Source organism: Phyllostomus hastatus, unplaced genomic scaffold (assembly GCF_019186645.2).
Source record: "Phyllostomus hastatus isolate PE091 unplaced genomic scaffold, TTU_PhHast_1.1 phas_scaffold_1674, whole genome shotgun sequence".
NCBI classification, from domain to species: Eukaryota; Metazoa; Chordata; class Mammalia; order Chiroptera; family Phyllostomidae; genus Phyllostomus; species Phyllostomus hastatus.
The window spans coordinates 9809837-9826550 of record NW_025334011.1 but is presented as its reverse complement, the minus strand read 5'-3'; the positions used below and the strand labels follow the sequence as shown (position 1 = coordinate 9826550).

At 37.3% G+C, this 16714-nt stretch overlaps 1 protein-coding gene and 1 pseudogene across 3 annotated transcripts in view; both read right to left on the bottom strand.

The window, feature by feature from the left end:
* The window catches only part of MPP7 (MAGUK p55 scaffold protein 7), a 246821-nt gene that overhangs the window by 177280 nt on the left and 52827 nt on the right, over window positions 1-16714 (bottom strand). For all 3 annotated transcript variants that reach the window (XM_045858056.1, XM_045858058.1, XM_045858057.1), the window contains exon 2: window positions 4935-5101. In XM_045858056.1, coding sequence (XP_045714012.1) covers window positions 4935-4971 — 37 coding nt within the window. In that variant the 5' untranslated portion in view covers window positions 4972-5101. The remainder of the gene's footprint in view (window positions 1-4934; window positions 5102-16714) is intronic.
* LOC123831070 lies at window positions 10745-11462 on the bottom strand (annotated as a pseudogene).

The window sequence follows — 16714 nt, the reverse complement described above, 5'->3', positions numbered from 1 at the left end:
GGTTTTTGCAGCCAGAAGTTATGGGGACTTATGTTCTAATACTAGAACCCTGGGGTGGGGGATCTGGTCTGGGGCTGGGACTCCTTGTTCCTCAGATATCCCTCCCAAATTTTTATCCACCACACATGGTGTGGACCAGCCTGTTCTGCATCTCTACCCCTCCTACCAATCTGGATGGATGTGGTTTTTTAAATTTCGTAGTTGTAGACTTCCATTCAACTTGGTTTCTGATGGTTGTGAGTGATGGTTGCTCTATATTTTCATTGTAATTATGATGTAGTTGTGCAAGGAACCATGTTTACCTAGGACACATCTTTATAGAAAGTTGGCAATAGTACTTTACATCAGACAAATTCCAATAGAGGGAAATTCTACAACATACCTGACCAGGACCCCTGGAAACTATCAAAGCCATCAAAAACAAGGGAAATTTGAGACACCTCCAGAGCCAACAGGAACCTAATGTACAATGACAACTAAATGTAATATGAGATCCTGGAACAGAAAAAGGGTATTAGGGAAAACTAATAAAACCTGAATGAAGTGCAGATTTTAGTTGACAACAATGTATCAATATTGATCCATTAGTTGAAATTAATGTAACAAACTAATTATGATGTTAATAATCAGGGAAAGAGGATGTAAGGTATACTGGAACTCTCTGTACTTCTCCATAATCTTTCTGTAAGTATGAAATTACCCAAAAATAAAGTCCATTATTTTTTTTAATAAGATCAATATATCACAATAGCCAAGAAAGAAAACCCAGAACATATGTACTGCTGGTGTGTGAAAGAGGGAGTATTACAAATTTATGTTAAAAGGATAGCCTTTTGAACAAGTGATGCTGGGACTATTGGCTGTTCATTTTGGTAACCCCTTACTGTCTCACTTCACATATAAATCACAGTTGGCCTAAAACTCCAAATGTGAAAATCCAAATTTTGAAAATCATTAGAAGAAAAACCTTAGTGAATATCTTCATGAAAAGAATGGTCATACTCAGCAAAAAAAAAAAAAAAAAGCATTAACCACCATACAGAAAAGATTTTCTCTACATGAAAGTTTTCAACTTCTACAAAAGAAATTATACTATTTAGGAAAGAAAAAAAGGCCCTGGCCAGAGTGGCTTAGTTGGTTGAAGCATCGTCCCATAAAATGAAAAGTCGGGGGTTCATCTCCCAGTCGGGACATGTGCCTGTCTGTGTTGAGGGTTTGGTCCCCAGAGTGCCTGTGAAAGGTACACCAATCGATGTTTCTTGCATCTCTCTCCCTCTCACCTCACTGCCTTCCTCTCTCTCTAAAAACCAATATGCATGTCCTCAGGTAAGGATAAATAATTATAGCGATAATAATAATAAAGAAAAAAGGACAAATGATTGGCCATAAGTAATGGTATGCAAACTAAAATGACCCAAAGGAGCAATATATAAAATGCAAATAAGAAAATTCTGCAAATAAATACAATGATAAAGCAACAGAAAAATGGGGAGAGGACATAGACAATTTACAGAGAAATAAGTGGACATTAAATAAATGGAAATATGCTCAATGTCAGTAGAAATGAACATTTAACACTTAAGACACCATGTTTTCCCCATCAGATTGTTAAAAAAATATATATATATAAACTGACAGTATTGAATATTTGGCAAGAATGTGGAAGAAAGGATCTTTAATGCAGTACCAATGGATTAAGTGGTGTATCCACTCTGAAAACAATTTGACAATATCCATTAAATGTGCATATCTTTTCTCCCAAAATATTACAAAAGGATCAAAACCAGGGTTTTCACTAACAGTAGTCTGGTTCCCTATACCGTGATACTATGGAAAACAACACATTAGCTTAAAAAAATGAGGCAGATATACAGATGCATGCAGAGACAGACACATCCATACATACACACCACTCCCGTGAAATACCTCCCCAGGATATATGACTTGGTATAGAAAGTTACAACACAATCCGTGGAGTGTGACAGAATCTGTGATTTAAAAATATTAAAAGGCATAAAACAACACACTTATGTACATACTCATCTAAGTGTCCAACGTACAGAAAACTCTTGCAGGATGCCCCTCCAACTGAGACAAAATGAGACTAGGGGAAGGGTGGGAATAAGAGTTCCATCCTTTTTTATCTAGGCATCTTTGACAATTAGGATGTTTTTATTACTTGTGTAATTAAAAATTGCTTTGCTTCATGAAGTAAGCAGAAAGAAGAAGAAGTAGGACAAGTTTTACATTGAGAGTACCTTGCCACAGGAGAAGTGTGCACTCTGTGAGCGGGTGCCCTTCTGCTGCAGCTGCATCTGCCCAAGAGTTAGCTTCCCAGCGCTGTTCCCCTGGAGACCTGGTAATGGGAATGGCAGCAGCAGCATTGCTAAGCAACACTGCTCACGGTATACATGACCCCTGACTGCTAAACAGCATCTGGTCTGCGAGAAACTGCAAGAAAACCATTAACGTCTGATAGGTACACTGTACTTTGGAGCTTCCCTAAATGCAGTGATTCTTGGAATAGGCATGTCTTTTCTGCCTGATTCAAACCTTGTTGGAACATAGGGTCAAAAATATCACAAAGCCAAGGGTGAATCACATAGCCATCTGAGATTTGCACCAAGTAAGCCAGCTTTGTATGGAAAAGTCCTTTTCAAATTCTAAATAGCCTATGCTATTTTTCATGACTGACAACTAAACTGCCTCCTTATAAACTATATATGCTCCACTTTAATCATTCCCTGAGTTAGAGGTAAGCAACGCTATTTTGTGTTGAATTAAACTAAGGCATTTTTGGTGAATACCAAGGCATAAAACTTAAATTCATTACACAACTGTAGTAAATTTATGATTCAAATAAATTTTATCTATAATTTCCCAAACCACTATGGAAAGTTAAATCATTCATTTTATATAGTACAACACAATGTGGGACTATATAAAAAAAAATTCCTGGCTTCCAAGTTATTTATGTCTTAAGAAAAAAGATTTTTATGTAACTTAAAAATCAAAATCACCCCCCAAAAAACAACTAAACCTCAGTGTAAATCACAGTAGGAAAAAAATCACTCTTGATGGATAAAGATGAGACAAAACTTGCCAAAATATAAGTGTAAATATGCTTTAAATAGCAACGAATGATATTGCAAACATTGCAAATGAAAATGCCAATGTAACATAATACAACACAAAGTCAAATCTGTGACTCAGCTTTACAAATATTATGGTGCCAGTAACTGTCCAGCGTGAGACAGTATTTCATCTGGTTTTAGAATGCTATTAACAGAACCAAATTCAGAATTGTCAGTGCAATACACAGAACTTTCTTTTTAGTCACAATCTATTCAACCACTGCTTTTGTTTTTTCTTTTTGTTACAAAATCGTATTTAGTGTGGAAAGTACAGAAAAATTAACGTAAGTTTAAAAACTGGGTTACCCACAGTCCTATAATCTAGGACAATGACAGTTAACATTACGTAAGTATCCTTGCAGTTTTCTTCTTCTGTTGTATTTTTTTTCAATTACCATTTATCCCCCCCATGTTCTCTTCCACCTCCACTGGCTTTCCCACTACAATGATTACCACACTTCTTTTGAGGGGTCTTTACAATATGTGGCATAGCTCCTCAACCCACTCAACATTCTGTTTTAATAGTTCTAGGAAGGGTCCAGAAATCTGCATTTTTTAAGAGAGCTGATTCTGGGGAAACCCAGTACACTTCAAAGGGGAACAGACTACCCGACCCCACCTCCTGAATCAGGTCAGAAGGAGGGGATTTCACACATGCTTATAAGCATGAGTTTTTTCCCTTTTGGGGGATCTTTATTCTAAGTATCACTAAATCTTGCAACTGATGATAATAAAGTGAAATACTATAACAGAACAATAAAAAAATAAAAATAAAAAATAAAGTGAAATATGTGTTTTAATTGAATCTCTTAATGACATACTTCAACATCAGAATAGTTTTTACCTCTTGCCCCGGAAAGAAAGAAAATGCAAGAATGGGGTAGTAATAATGTTTTATTTTTTAAAGAAGTGAGAAGTCTAAAGTATGGCAAAAAACTCCTATATGTTATTAAACCTGAGTGAAGGTTAATATAAATATCACCGCACAGTAGTTCCCCCCCCCCATCTGTGGTTTCACTTTCCGAGGTCAACCATGGTCCAAAAATACTGAATGGAAAATTCCAGAAATAAACAATTCATTAGTTGTAAAGTGCCCACTGTTCTGTGTATCGTGATGAAATCTCGAGCCATCCCTCTCTGCCCTGCCCCAGACATGAATCACCCCTTGCCCAGCGTATGCACGATGCACACTCTCCCCGCCGGTTGGTCACTTAGCAGTCCCCAGTTACCAGACTGCCACGGTCTCACAGTGCTTGTGTCCAAGTAACCCTTATTCTACTTAATAATGCCACATGCATGTAACTTTTGTTACAGTATGTTGTTCTATTTTATTAGTAGGAGTTGTTGTCCATCTCTTACTAAGCCTAATTTATGCATTAAACTTTATCATAGGGATGTGGTATAGGGAAAAACATAGTACCTATAGGGTTTTGTCTGCAGTTTTGGGCATCCACTGGAGGTCTTGGGCAGTATCCTCCACAGGTAAGGGGAGACTACTTTGTTTCCCACCCTTTTCTGTATGTTTAAAATACTTAAAAAGAAATGTAAATAAATAATGTTATGCAAAAAGACAGTGCAAGAGGATTAACATAAGCCACCACTACCTGGATGCAGCAGTCAGTGCCCTTTGGTAACTTTGACCTTGGGAGGATACATTGATTCTATGCCCCTCATCTTGGTAGCAGAACAAAAAGCATGACCGGTTTGCACTTGCTTAAAGCAATGCTGTTTTTCACTGTGAACAAAAAGATTTAAGTAAGGATGGAAGGAAAGCGCCCCTCCCCTCTCAGGTTCACATACCTGTGTCACTGCCGGAGCCTGTTGACAAAGCTGGCATGATGCAGCTTGCAGGCTGGACTCCACGCTCCAAGCAAATGCTCTTGGCTCAGAAAGCCACAGGGAATTCGAGCTCAACGGCCTGCAGCCACGCTGTCTACCAAGATTTATATATATCGCACGGGCCGTTTCTACAAAGAAAAAAATAGTTTAAAACAATAACAAAAAGAAGGATTACTCAACTGCAACATTCTATAACTAATTCGTATTCCAACATATTACCAGAGAGACCACAATTCTTCAAAATTTTTTTCTACATGCTACACACAAATATTAAGTGTGAGAGTTTTTCATTCTGATGTGAAATTTCTAATTAAAAATATAAAAGTTTTTCATGGATATACTGAGGCTTCCTTAAAAGAATTTTCTGTTAGTTGGAGGACTAATGAATGCATAGATGGAAAACTTAAAGATGCTTCTGTAAGCCAGTGCCATTCAAAAATTCCTTCCCACTGTTAATCATAATTCTAAGCTAAATTTCTAATATAGAACAGAAATTATAAATTGTCGACAACTTATAACTACTTGTTATTTTTAAAAAGAGCTCATCCTAATATGACGACTGCAAAGTTCTCTAACTGAAAACTGCAAGTAATCTTTGCAAGACGAGTAGAATTGAAGCAAGATATTATATAGATTTACAGGAGTGCTAATAATCTAAAGTAAAACAATCAAAACTAATATACAAAAGTAATTCTATTAGTAAAAACAAAGCTTCCAGGTATCTTGGAAAATATCGATATTTTTCAACAGTTATTTTAACTAATGTTTATCCCAAAATAAATAGTAAAGGAACCACTATATAGTAGCAAAGAGCAATTACTCTAGAGTTTGGCCTAATCTCTAATCCTGCTAACTCTGGGATCTGGGACAGTAATTTAATCTTAAACTCCTAGTATGCAAATGAAGATAACAGCAATTTAAAACTGTTTGATAATTAAATATGATAAGGCACACAACACAATACCTGACCAGCAAACAATAAGGGCTGGCTATTACAACCATGGGAGTTGTTAATACAGGTAATGAGATTACAAAGTGTAAACACAAAAGAAAGTAGCAAGATTAAAATCTATGTTGTCCTGACACCCAGAAGGAGACCCTGCGATTTAACTTTAGACCACTGCTGCCTAGTAACATACACTGTATTTGCATTTTTAGAAATCAAAAAAGAGCCAATGTGTTTAAGTTCATTTTTAATGCATTTTCCCCAGTTCTCTATAAAGAAAATTCAATAATTTAAAAGCATATTTTAACACGTATTAACAGAAAAAACAGACATTGTAAACACCTGAAAAACTGCCTCACTTCGATTCTAAAGCCTTTAAATTGATGATTCGTATTACCGAATAATAAATGAGCTTGCCAAATCTCACTGGAAAAGGTCCAAACTGTAAAATTCTATTAGAGCCTTCCAAATTAGCTTTTTAATTGTCAAAGAGAATGTTCATAGGAAAAAAATCACATCAAATAGATTACCTTAGACCAGCCAACCTGGTGCAATGTCTTAAATTTTATTTTCTATAATTACAAAAGATGACAGAGTTAAAATATGCCTCTAAACCCACATGGAGAGGAGTGTTCATTAAAATGAGGGCAGTAACTTTAAATACCAAATAAAAATATAAATCACTAAGTTCGAAATAAAAAAAAAGAGAGGAAAAGACATAGCAAAATTTAATTAGTGGTCATTTCTGAAGCTGTTTTCTCTAAGAATTTTAAAAGGCAACCCTGCTTTTATAAATTATTCTAAAAATCTGGATTAAGAGTCAATTACATAAAAGTGTTCCTAAATTTAAACACAAAGTAAAAAACAGACCATAAATAATTTAAAAAATGCATTCAATTAGTAAATTTTTGTTTTGCTGCTAAGAAAAAGGGTAAGAGGGTTAGAATTTGTCAGGTGTATGCACACACATAAGGGTCGTGTGTGTGTGTGTGTGTGTGTGTACTTGGGCAGGTGATTATTACGTGTGTCTGTCTGTAAGCTCTTTATGCCATAACTTCAAATTTATAGGGTGCAGATTGCATAACTACAGAAATACATATACCATGGAAACTAATTTCTTCATCTCTTAAAAAAATCCAATGTTTCACTTTTATAAGCCACAAATACCATATACTAAGCAAACATGCTTATATCAAACATTCTATTAATACTAAACCTTACATTCTATATCAAAACATCCTTCAGAGTTGTTACTGCTGCTGTACACATATCCCATATTTGTACAAACTTAGCATTTCTCTTTTTTTATTTCATAATGAACACTCAAGGTTAAATTTTTCCAAAGTCATATATTTGAGAAATATAGGCTACAATGTAATCATCTTCTCAGAACATATATAAGTATAATAAAAAATAAATGGTTTGATATAATCCCTACAACTAAAATGTTCAAGATTTTGTAAAACAGAGCAGAGTTGCTGGGTTTAAGTTTCAAATTGAGCTAAATTATTGTCGTAATCATGGGTTTTTTGGCTAAATTTATTGAAAATACATTGGAATTTGTCAGAACCCAGCCATAATTATCACTGACTGTTGTATGGAATCGATTTTCTACAACGCAAAAATACCAGCTGTTACAGTATGTCCTGAGAGGGATTACCGAATATTCTTAAATTGAAGTTCAATCCATCTTTCCATAAAAAAGAGAGAGCCAGGAACATAACAGCAGTATCAAGTGCACCTGAAGCATTTACAATACCCAACAGAACTATTACAACCCTCCTTAAAAAGGCTTATTTTTGAAATTTCATTATTCCAGTTGTTCCTTGCTTCTATATATCACACTGTATCAGGTTCTTTTGGCACCTATCATGTGGAAACAGTGAAATATGTGAAGGTCTACGAGCTTACAATGTCCGATTTCCAGAAGCCCTGGGTAACCCTTAGGGCTCCTGTGGCATTCATGACACCTAGTGGTCAATTCCAGGAATGCAAGTGTAGCAAAGTTTTCTGTTTGCAGTAAAGCAAATACTGTCTTAATTGCACCCAGTGAAATAGTCATCAGCCAAGAAAAAAAAATGCATACACACACAATAAAGAAACACACCCTCTACCTGCGTGTCTCCTCTTCTGGCAATACTCACTGCACGACACTACTTCATTTCTGACACCGGAAAATGCTTGATGGCTTTCACCCATCAAGCAATTCTATGTCATCAGCAACTGTCCTACAATTCAACCCAATTTTTAAAATATATTTATTTTTTATTGTTTTTCAAGTACAATTGTCTCCATTTCCCCCATTTCCCACTGTCCCACCAACCCCCACATCCCACCCTCAATCCTAACCCCCCACACTTTGGCTTTGTCCATGGATCCTTTTTAAACATGTTCCTTGCCTACCCTTCCCCTTCTTTCCCCCATTATCCTCCTCTGCCCTCCTCTCTGGTTATCATCAATCTGTTCTTTATTCCAATGTCTCTGTTTATATTTTGCTTCCTTGTTTGTTTTGCTGATCAAGTCAATTTTGACACTTTCTACTGGGAAATAGCATAAGATTTCACAGGTTAAAGACTCAGTCTTATAAGACTGCCCTCCCCCTTCACGTGTCCATCAACAGTCCAGGCGTCACCTGTGCTTCTAATCAATTACCTATAAATCAGAGTTCCCAAAAACCCATCCTTGGGCTTCATTAACTTGCTAGAGCCATTCAAAGAACTCAGGAAAACATTTACTTCCTACCTTGCCAGTTTATTATAAAAGCACACACTCAGGCACAACCAGTGCTCAAGAGATATAGAGGGCAAGGTATGTGGGAAGGAGCTTTAAGAATCTGGTCCCTTTGTGTCATTGGCTATTGGCAACTGATTCAACCTACAACTATTCTCAAGTGGGAGTGGGGCTGAAAGTTTCAAATCTCTTATCAAGTTTGATCGCCTGGCAACCAGCCTGCAGCCTAAGACGCATTCTAAAAGTCACCTCATTAACATAAACTAAGGTGTGGTTGAACAAGCCACCTTATCACTCTTACACTTAGGATATTCCAAGGGTTTTAGGAGCTCTCTGCCAAAAAACTGAGGAAGAATAAATATATTTCTTATTTTAAATAATATTACCTATACCTAACTCAGATGAACAAGAAGTCAAGTACTGGACCCCATTTCCAAACATATTTCCAAACACATTTCCTTCTGAGTTGGGGAGACTATTCAAGAATATGAAAACTTTTAACTGTCATCATAAATATTTAATAATTATATTAACAGCCTATCGTCTCAAGACATCATAACTATACCCAGTAATCCAACTGTAGATTAGTTTACCAGACACAAATACTCTAAACTTTAGTTACATTTTCAAAGTGCACCCTTGTTGGGTGGCTCAGCTGGTTGGAGTGCTGTCCCGTACCACAGAAAGTTGCCAGTTTGATACCAGGACCTAGGATGCGGATTCCATCCCTGGTCAAGGCGTGTATGGGAGACATCACATAAAGGTCTTTCCCTCTGTCTCTCTTTTCTCTCCACGATCAATAAGTATATCCTAGGGTGAGAATTTTTTTAATGCAACAAAGAAGTAACACAAATGACAATAAACTCTTTTACAAACCTAATACCAAATATTTTTAAGCTCAATTTTTAAAGTCTAACTGAAGATTTTTTAAAAGCTGAAAGACTGATTATGTTAGCAAATGCATGAAGCAAACTGGTATCTGTTACATTGTTCAAACCTTCACAAATGATAACTGTAAGAAAGTAAAAGAGGCAATATATAGCTAAGTGGTACAAATCTGCTTATGAGGTCTGTCCAGAAAGTATCCAGACATGTGCTATTAAAAAAAAAAAAGACATTTACTGAAAAAGCTACAAGAACCATTGTTCATAGGACAACGACGCCTCAGTAGCCTTCAAAGGAGGCACCTCGGGGCCTCACACAGTTCTCCCAATAGCTATCAGCTGCCCCTTTATATTTTTCTGAATCTCATCAACAGTCTGAAATCTCTTCCCTTTCAAAGGTGATTTTAGTTTTGGAAAAAGCCTGAAGTCCCAGGGTGCCAAATCTGGATTGTTAGGGGGGCTGAGTCACCTCAGTAATTTGACATTTTTGCAAAAAAACCCTGCACAACACATAATGCATGAGTGGGCACATTGTCGTGATGAAGCTTCCAATCACCAGGTGCCCAAAGCTGCAGACTTCTGAATCATCCAAATAGTTTCCGCAGAGGAATGTTCAAGCTTAATGCAAAATTTGATGCAGATTCATTGCTCTACCCGCTCGGTTATTTTGAATAGGATGGCCACACAGTACATGTGCTCACTCAATGACATCTACTGCTACCACTGACCAGTACAGTGAAGGCGTCATTGTTCACACATGTGCATTCCAGTCCCCTCTCCTCGGCTGCCAGGTTACATCGATGTCACACAAACTGTTCTTGTTATATAAACAATGGTTGGACTTCTAGACAGATCCTCGTATAAAAAGGTGTTTCTACCAGCAATTCTCAAAGAGTGGTCTGCAGACCCTTATGGACTCCAAAACCCTCTCAGAGGGGTCCATGAGGTGAAATTATTTTTATTAAAATACTCTTTAATATTTTAATAGTATATTAATATATTAGTACATTAACTGTGACTATTAATATAGACAGTATTTTAATATTTTTAACTTTTTAATAAAAATAAAACATCATTTGCCTTTGGCACTGTGTCTACATTTGCACCAATGATGAAAAGCTATGGCGGGCAAAACCACTGGTGCCAAAGTGAAATTATTCCTCTTTGTATCCTTTACTATTAAGCACACTCATTTTAAAACAAGAAAAAGTTCACTTTAGAATGTCCTTAATGAAGCAGTAAAAATTAATAATAAACTGACTTTTTTTATTACAAGTTGCCAACAGCACTTTCTTTTCAACATCTTGTTCTGCGGCCTCCTTGGCTCTTTTTGCCCAGCACCAGAGAGCTGGGCAGCGGCACAGGCCTTGCAAAGACTGGCAAACGTCTTGAGCTGTCTTCCTATGCAATGTCTCTGGTTTGCTCCTTCTTGTAGACATCCATGTGGGCATGACTGGTCCTGCCAGTTGCATGGCCAGCCTGAATTCTTCAGCAGCACTGTGTCCCTTCTTGGGGTCCGGAAACTGCTGGGGAAGAGTAGGAGCTTGGAGCAGGACTCCTTCAGCTTCTGCATGCAGGCCACCAGGGACCCCATGGACTTGTTCCACCTCCTTAGATCCATGAGATCCCAATGGTCTGAGGCACCTTGTTGTGGATGCCAGCCACCCTTAATTCCTCCAAGATTATGCCCCTGTGAGCTTGCACTACAGTGTGTGGCTTCTCACTAATGGAGCATCTCAGTGCAAGCAGAAGGGCATGATGGGTCAGACAGGTCCAGATGCACAGTGCTGGGCCTGCAAGGTGCTTTGGCTTCCCAGGGCTTGTGTTTGTAGATCCTCTGCACCAGCTGGGTAAACCACGGAGCGATGCTTGCTGCCAGTCCTTGTGAAAATGGGGCTTTAAGATCTTGCCACTTGGGCTGGGTGCCATGGCTGCTGCCTTCCAGCCTTTCCGAAAAGATGAACTGAATCTTGAGCGATTTTCAACTGGCATGCCATAGTTTATTATATTTTTTTCCATTATAATTTTTCACCCCATACTCTCTTATACCTCCACACATCACCCTGTTTCCCAACACCCCACCCCATGCCATTACCACACTGGTGTCCGTGTCCATGAGTTTTATCTTTTTCATTTTTGCTCCATCCCTACACACCCCCCAATGTCCCCAAAAGCTAACAGCCTGCTCTCTGAGGCTGTTTCTATTTGGTTTATAAGTTCAGTTTGTACAGTAGATTCCAATTATTAGTGAAATAATGTGGTATTTGTCTTTCTCTGGCTTATTCCGTTTAGCATAAAGTCTTCTGGGTCCACCCATGCTGTCACAGGGGTAAAATTTTCTTTTCTTTCTTTCTTTCTTTTTTTTTTTTTTTGTTTACAGCTGAGCAGTATTCCATTGTATAGATGTACCATAGCTGTTTCATCCACTCAACTACTGATGGTCACTTGGGCTGCTTTCAAATTTTGACCATTGTAAATAATGCTGCAATAAACATAGAGGTGCATATATTCTTTTCAATTCGTGTTTCAGGTTTCTTCAAATAAATTCCCAAGAAGGAGAACTGCTTCATGATGAGGCAGTTCCATTTTTAATTTTTTCAGGAAACACCACACTGCTTTCAAAGGTGGTTGTACCCATCTGCATTCCCATCAACAGTGCATGAGGGTTCCACTTTTTCCACATCCTCGCCAGCATTTGTTGTTTGTTGATTTAGTGATGATAGCCATTCTGACAGATGTCAGGTGATACCTGTTTTCATTTGCATTTTCTGATAATTAGTGACACTGAGCATCTTTTCATATGTCTATTAACCACCTGTATGTCCTCTTTGGAGAAGTGTCTAATCAGGCCCTTTGCCCATTTTTTAATTAGATGGTTTGATTTTGGGAGGGAGGTATTAAATTTTAAAACTTCATTATAAAGTTTTAATATTAATGCCTTATCAGACAGATAGGCAAATAAATAAGTTCTCCCATTCAGTGAGTTGTCTTATCATTTGTTGATGGTTTCCTCGTTGTGCAAAAACTTTTTCTTTTGATTTAGTCCCATAGTTTATTTTTTCTTTTGTTTCTCTTGCCTGCACAGATATATCAGAAATAATGTGGCTACAAGAAATATCCAAGATTTTACTGCGTATGTTTTCTTTTACAGTTTTATGGCTTTGAGTCAAAAACATTTAAGCCTTTGAATCATTTTGAGTTCATTCTGGTGTGTGGTGTAAGAAGGTGGTCTGGTTTTATTTTTTTGCCATATCCGTCCAATTTTCCCAACACCATTTATGGGGTAACCTATCTTTAGCCCATTGTATGTTTTAGCTTCCTCTGTCAAATATTAATTGACTATAAAGGTATTGTTTTATTTCTGGGCTCCCTATTCTCTTCGATTGATCTATGTGTCTGTTTTTATGCTAATACCATGCTGTTTTAATTACTGACAGTGAAGTATAGTTTGATATTAGGCAGTGTGATTCCTCCAAATTTGTTCTCCTTTTTCAGCATCACTGTTGGTATCCAGAGTCTTCTCTGGTTCCACATAAACTTTTGGAATATTTGTTCTAGTTCTGTGAAATTGGTATCTGAATATGAACTGCAATGAATTCTGTAGATTGCTTAGGGTTGTATGGATATCTTAATGATGTTAATTCTTCCTATCTATTAAAATGGTATATACTTCTACTTATTTGTATCTTCTTCAGTTTCTTTCTTCAGTGTCCTATAAATTTCCAAGTTCAGGTTTTTTACATTCTTGATTAAGTTTATTCCTAGGTATTTTGTTCTTTTTGAAGCAATTGTGAATGGGATTGTTTCCTTAATTTCCCTTTCTCATAGTTCATTATTGTTGTATAAAAATGCAACTGATTTCTGGATATTAATTTTGTATCCTGCTACTTTACTGAGTTTATTTATCAGTTCTAGTAGTTTTTAAGTGGAATCTTTAGGGTTCCTAACATACAGCATTATGTCATCTGCAAATAATACAGTTTTACTTCTTCCCTTCAAATTTGGATGCTTTTTATTTCTTCTTCTTGTCTGACTGCTGTGGCTAGGACTTCCAGTACTGTGTTGAATAAGAGAAGTGAAAGTGGACATCCATGCCTTGTTCCCAGTCATAAGGGAAACAATTGTAGTTTTTGCCCATTGAGTATAACATTGGCTGCGGGTCTGTCATATATGGCCTTTATTACATTAATGAATGTTCCTTCTATTCCCACTTTGCTGAACATTTTTATTATAAATGAGTGCTGGGTTTTATCAAATTTTTTTTGCATCTACTGATACAATCATAATGTTTTTATTCTTCGATTTTGTTTATGTGGTGTACCATGTTTATTGGTTTTCAGATATTGCACCAAACTTGTGTCCCCAGAATGAATCCCACTTGATCATAGAGTGTGATCTTTTTAATGTATTGCTGCATTCAGTTTCCTAAGATGTTGTTGAGGATATTAGCATCTATGTTCATCAGGGATACCAGCCTGCAATTTTTCTTTGCAGTGTCTTTATCAGGTTTTGGAATCAGGATAATGCTTTGTAAAATGAGCGTGGGAATCTTCCTTCCTCTTGGATATTTTGAAATAGTTGGACAAAGAGAAGTGTTAGGTCTTCTCTGAACCTGGTAAAATTTACCTGTAAAGCCATCAGATCCAGAGGTCTTGTTTGTCGGGAGTTTTTTGGTTATTACTTCAATTTCACTGGTTTAATCGTTCTGACTCTTCCTGATTTAGTTTTGGCAGTTTGTATATTTCTAGGAGTTTATCCATTTCATCCAGATTGTCCAATTTGTTGGCTTACAGTTGCTCATATTTTCTTATAATTCTTTGTATTTGCTTTACATCAGTTATTACCTCTCTTTCATTTCTGATTTTACTTATTTAGGTCCTCCTTCTCTTTTTCTTGATGAGTCTGGTTAATCAAGATTTGTCAATCATTTTTATCTTTTCAAAGATAAGCTCTTGGATTCATTGGTTATTTATATTATTTTTTTAGATTATTTCATTATTTCTGCTCTGATTTTTATGATTTCCTTCTTTCTACAAACTTTGGGTTTTCTTTGTTGTTCTTTTCAAGTTCTTTTAACTGTCAAGTTAGAGTATGTGTTTGAGTTTTTTCATGTTTCTTGACATAGGCTTATAATGCTATGAATTTCCCTCTTAGGACTGCTTTTCCTATGTCCCACAGATTTTGGGTTGTTGTGCTCTCATTTTCATTCGTTTCAAGGTATCTTAATTTCCTCCTTGATTTTACTGTTAATCTATTCACTGTTTAGTAATGTTATATAGCTTCCATGGTTTTGTGTGTTTTTAGTTTTCTTCTTGTTATTAATTTCGTATTGGTCAGAGAAGATGCTTAATATGATTCTAATCTTCTTAAGATTTTTGAGACTTGTTTTGTTTCCTAATGTGTGGTTATTCTAGAAAATGTTCCATGTGTACTAAGAAAGATCTTTTCATTCCTTTACTTTTAGTCTGTGTGTATCTTTTGATCTGAGCTGGGTCTCTTAAAGACACCACACACACACACACACACACACACACACACACCTTGTTTTCATATCTATTCAGCTACCCTATGTCTTTTCATTGGGGCATTTAAGCCATGTATATTTAAAGTAGTTGTTGATATATATGTATCAAAGCAGGCCCTTTAACATTCTTGTAATACTGGTTTAGTGGTACCAAGCTCCTTTCACTTTTTCTTGTCTAGGAAGCTCTTTATCTCTACTTCAGTTCTAAATGATAGCTTTGCTGGGTAAGAGTAGTCTTGGTTGTAAGTCCTTGCTTTTCATCACTTTGAATATATCTTGCCAATCCCTTCTGGCCTAAAATGTTTTTGTTGAGAAATCAGATGACAATGTCACCGGTGGTCCCTTGTAGGTAACTAACTGCCTTTTTCTTCAGGCTTTAAGATTCTCTTCTTGTCTTTAAGTTTTGCTATTTTAATTATGTTGTGTCTTGGTGTGGGCTCTTTGGGTCCATCTTGTTTGGGACTCTCTGTGCTTCCTCGACCTGTCTATTTTCTTCACTAGGTTAGGGAAGTTTTCAGCCATTATTTCTCCAAATAACTTGTTTCTCTTCTCCTTCTGGTAACCCTATGATGAGTATGCTGTTACTCTTCATGTTGTCCCAAAGGCCCCTTAAACTACCCTCATTTCTCTTAATTCTTTTTTTCTTTTTGCTGTTCTGATTGGGTCTTTTTTTTTTACCATGTTTTCCAAATCATTCATTTGATTCTCTGCTTCATCTAACTTACTTTTTATTACTTCTAGTGTGTTATTTATTTCAGATATTGCATTCTTTATACATGACTGGTCCCTTTTTTATGGTTTCTACGTCCTTTTCATGGTGTTCAGCATCTCTGTAACCATTACTTTGAACTCAAAATCTGATAAATTGCTTGCCTCCATTTCATTGAGCTCTTCCTCTGGAGATGTCTCATTCTTTCTAGGGCCTGTTTCTTTTGTCTCTCCCTTTTGGCTGCCTCTTTGTGTTTGTTTTTATGTATTAGGTGGATCCACAAAGATTGGTTCAACCCTATGTCATATGCTGCCTGTGACTGGCTCTAGGTAACCTGTTTGGAGCTATCAGCAACCCACAGCTTGTAGTTCCCTCTGCTGAGCCTGAGTGCATGTAGAAAGGGCCAGACTGAGCACCTAGGCCAACTTTAACCAGTCCTGGTCCCAGATGCAGATCAGCAAAAGTCTCAAAGCACCCAGCTATCCACCTCTACTAGTAGGCTGCCTGCTAGGCTTAGTTACTGAAAGAGTCTCTGGCTGTACACCTCAGCAAGGCTTAAGCTCCACAGGGTGGGGCCAAAAAGATTCCTGTGGGTGGAGTTACTGATTGCCCTCAGGTTAATGCCACTTGAAGGGGAGTGCTCTGCCAGAGAAAGAGGCTTCTGCACTGTGAAGAATGACTCAGCACAGGTTTCCTGGCTATTGACCTTTCAGTTCTCTAACCAGAGCCAACCCCAGAGTCTCCTCAAGCAGCTCTAGTCTGCTCTGCCCTCCCTCCAACAAAGCCCAAGGTAGTGGATGCCAACAAGTCATTTTATATTAACCCTTTAAGAGGGTGGCTACACCTCTAGTTGTCTCTCCCTGACAGACAGGAGCCCCACTGCTTTTCACATCCAGATGCTATGTGGGTGCCTTTCGCAGGTCTGGTGCTCTAGGCTAGGGAACCTGG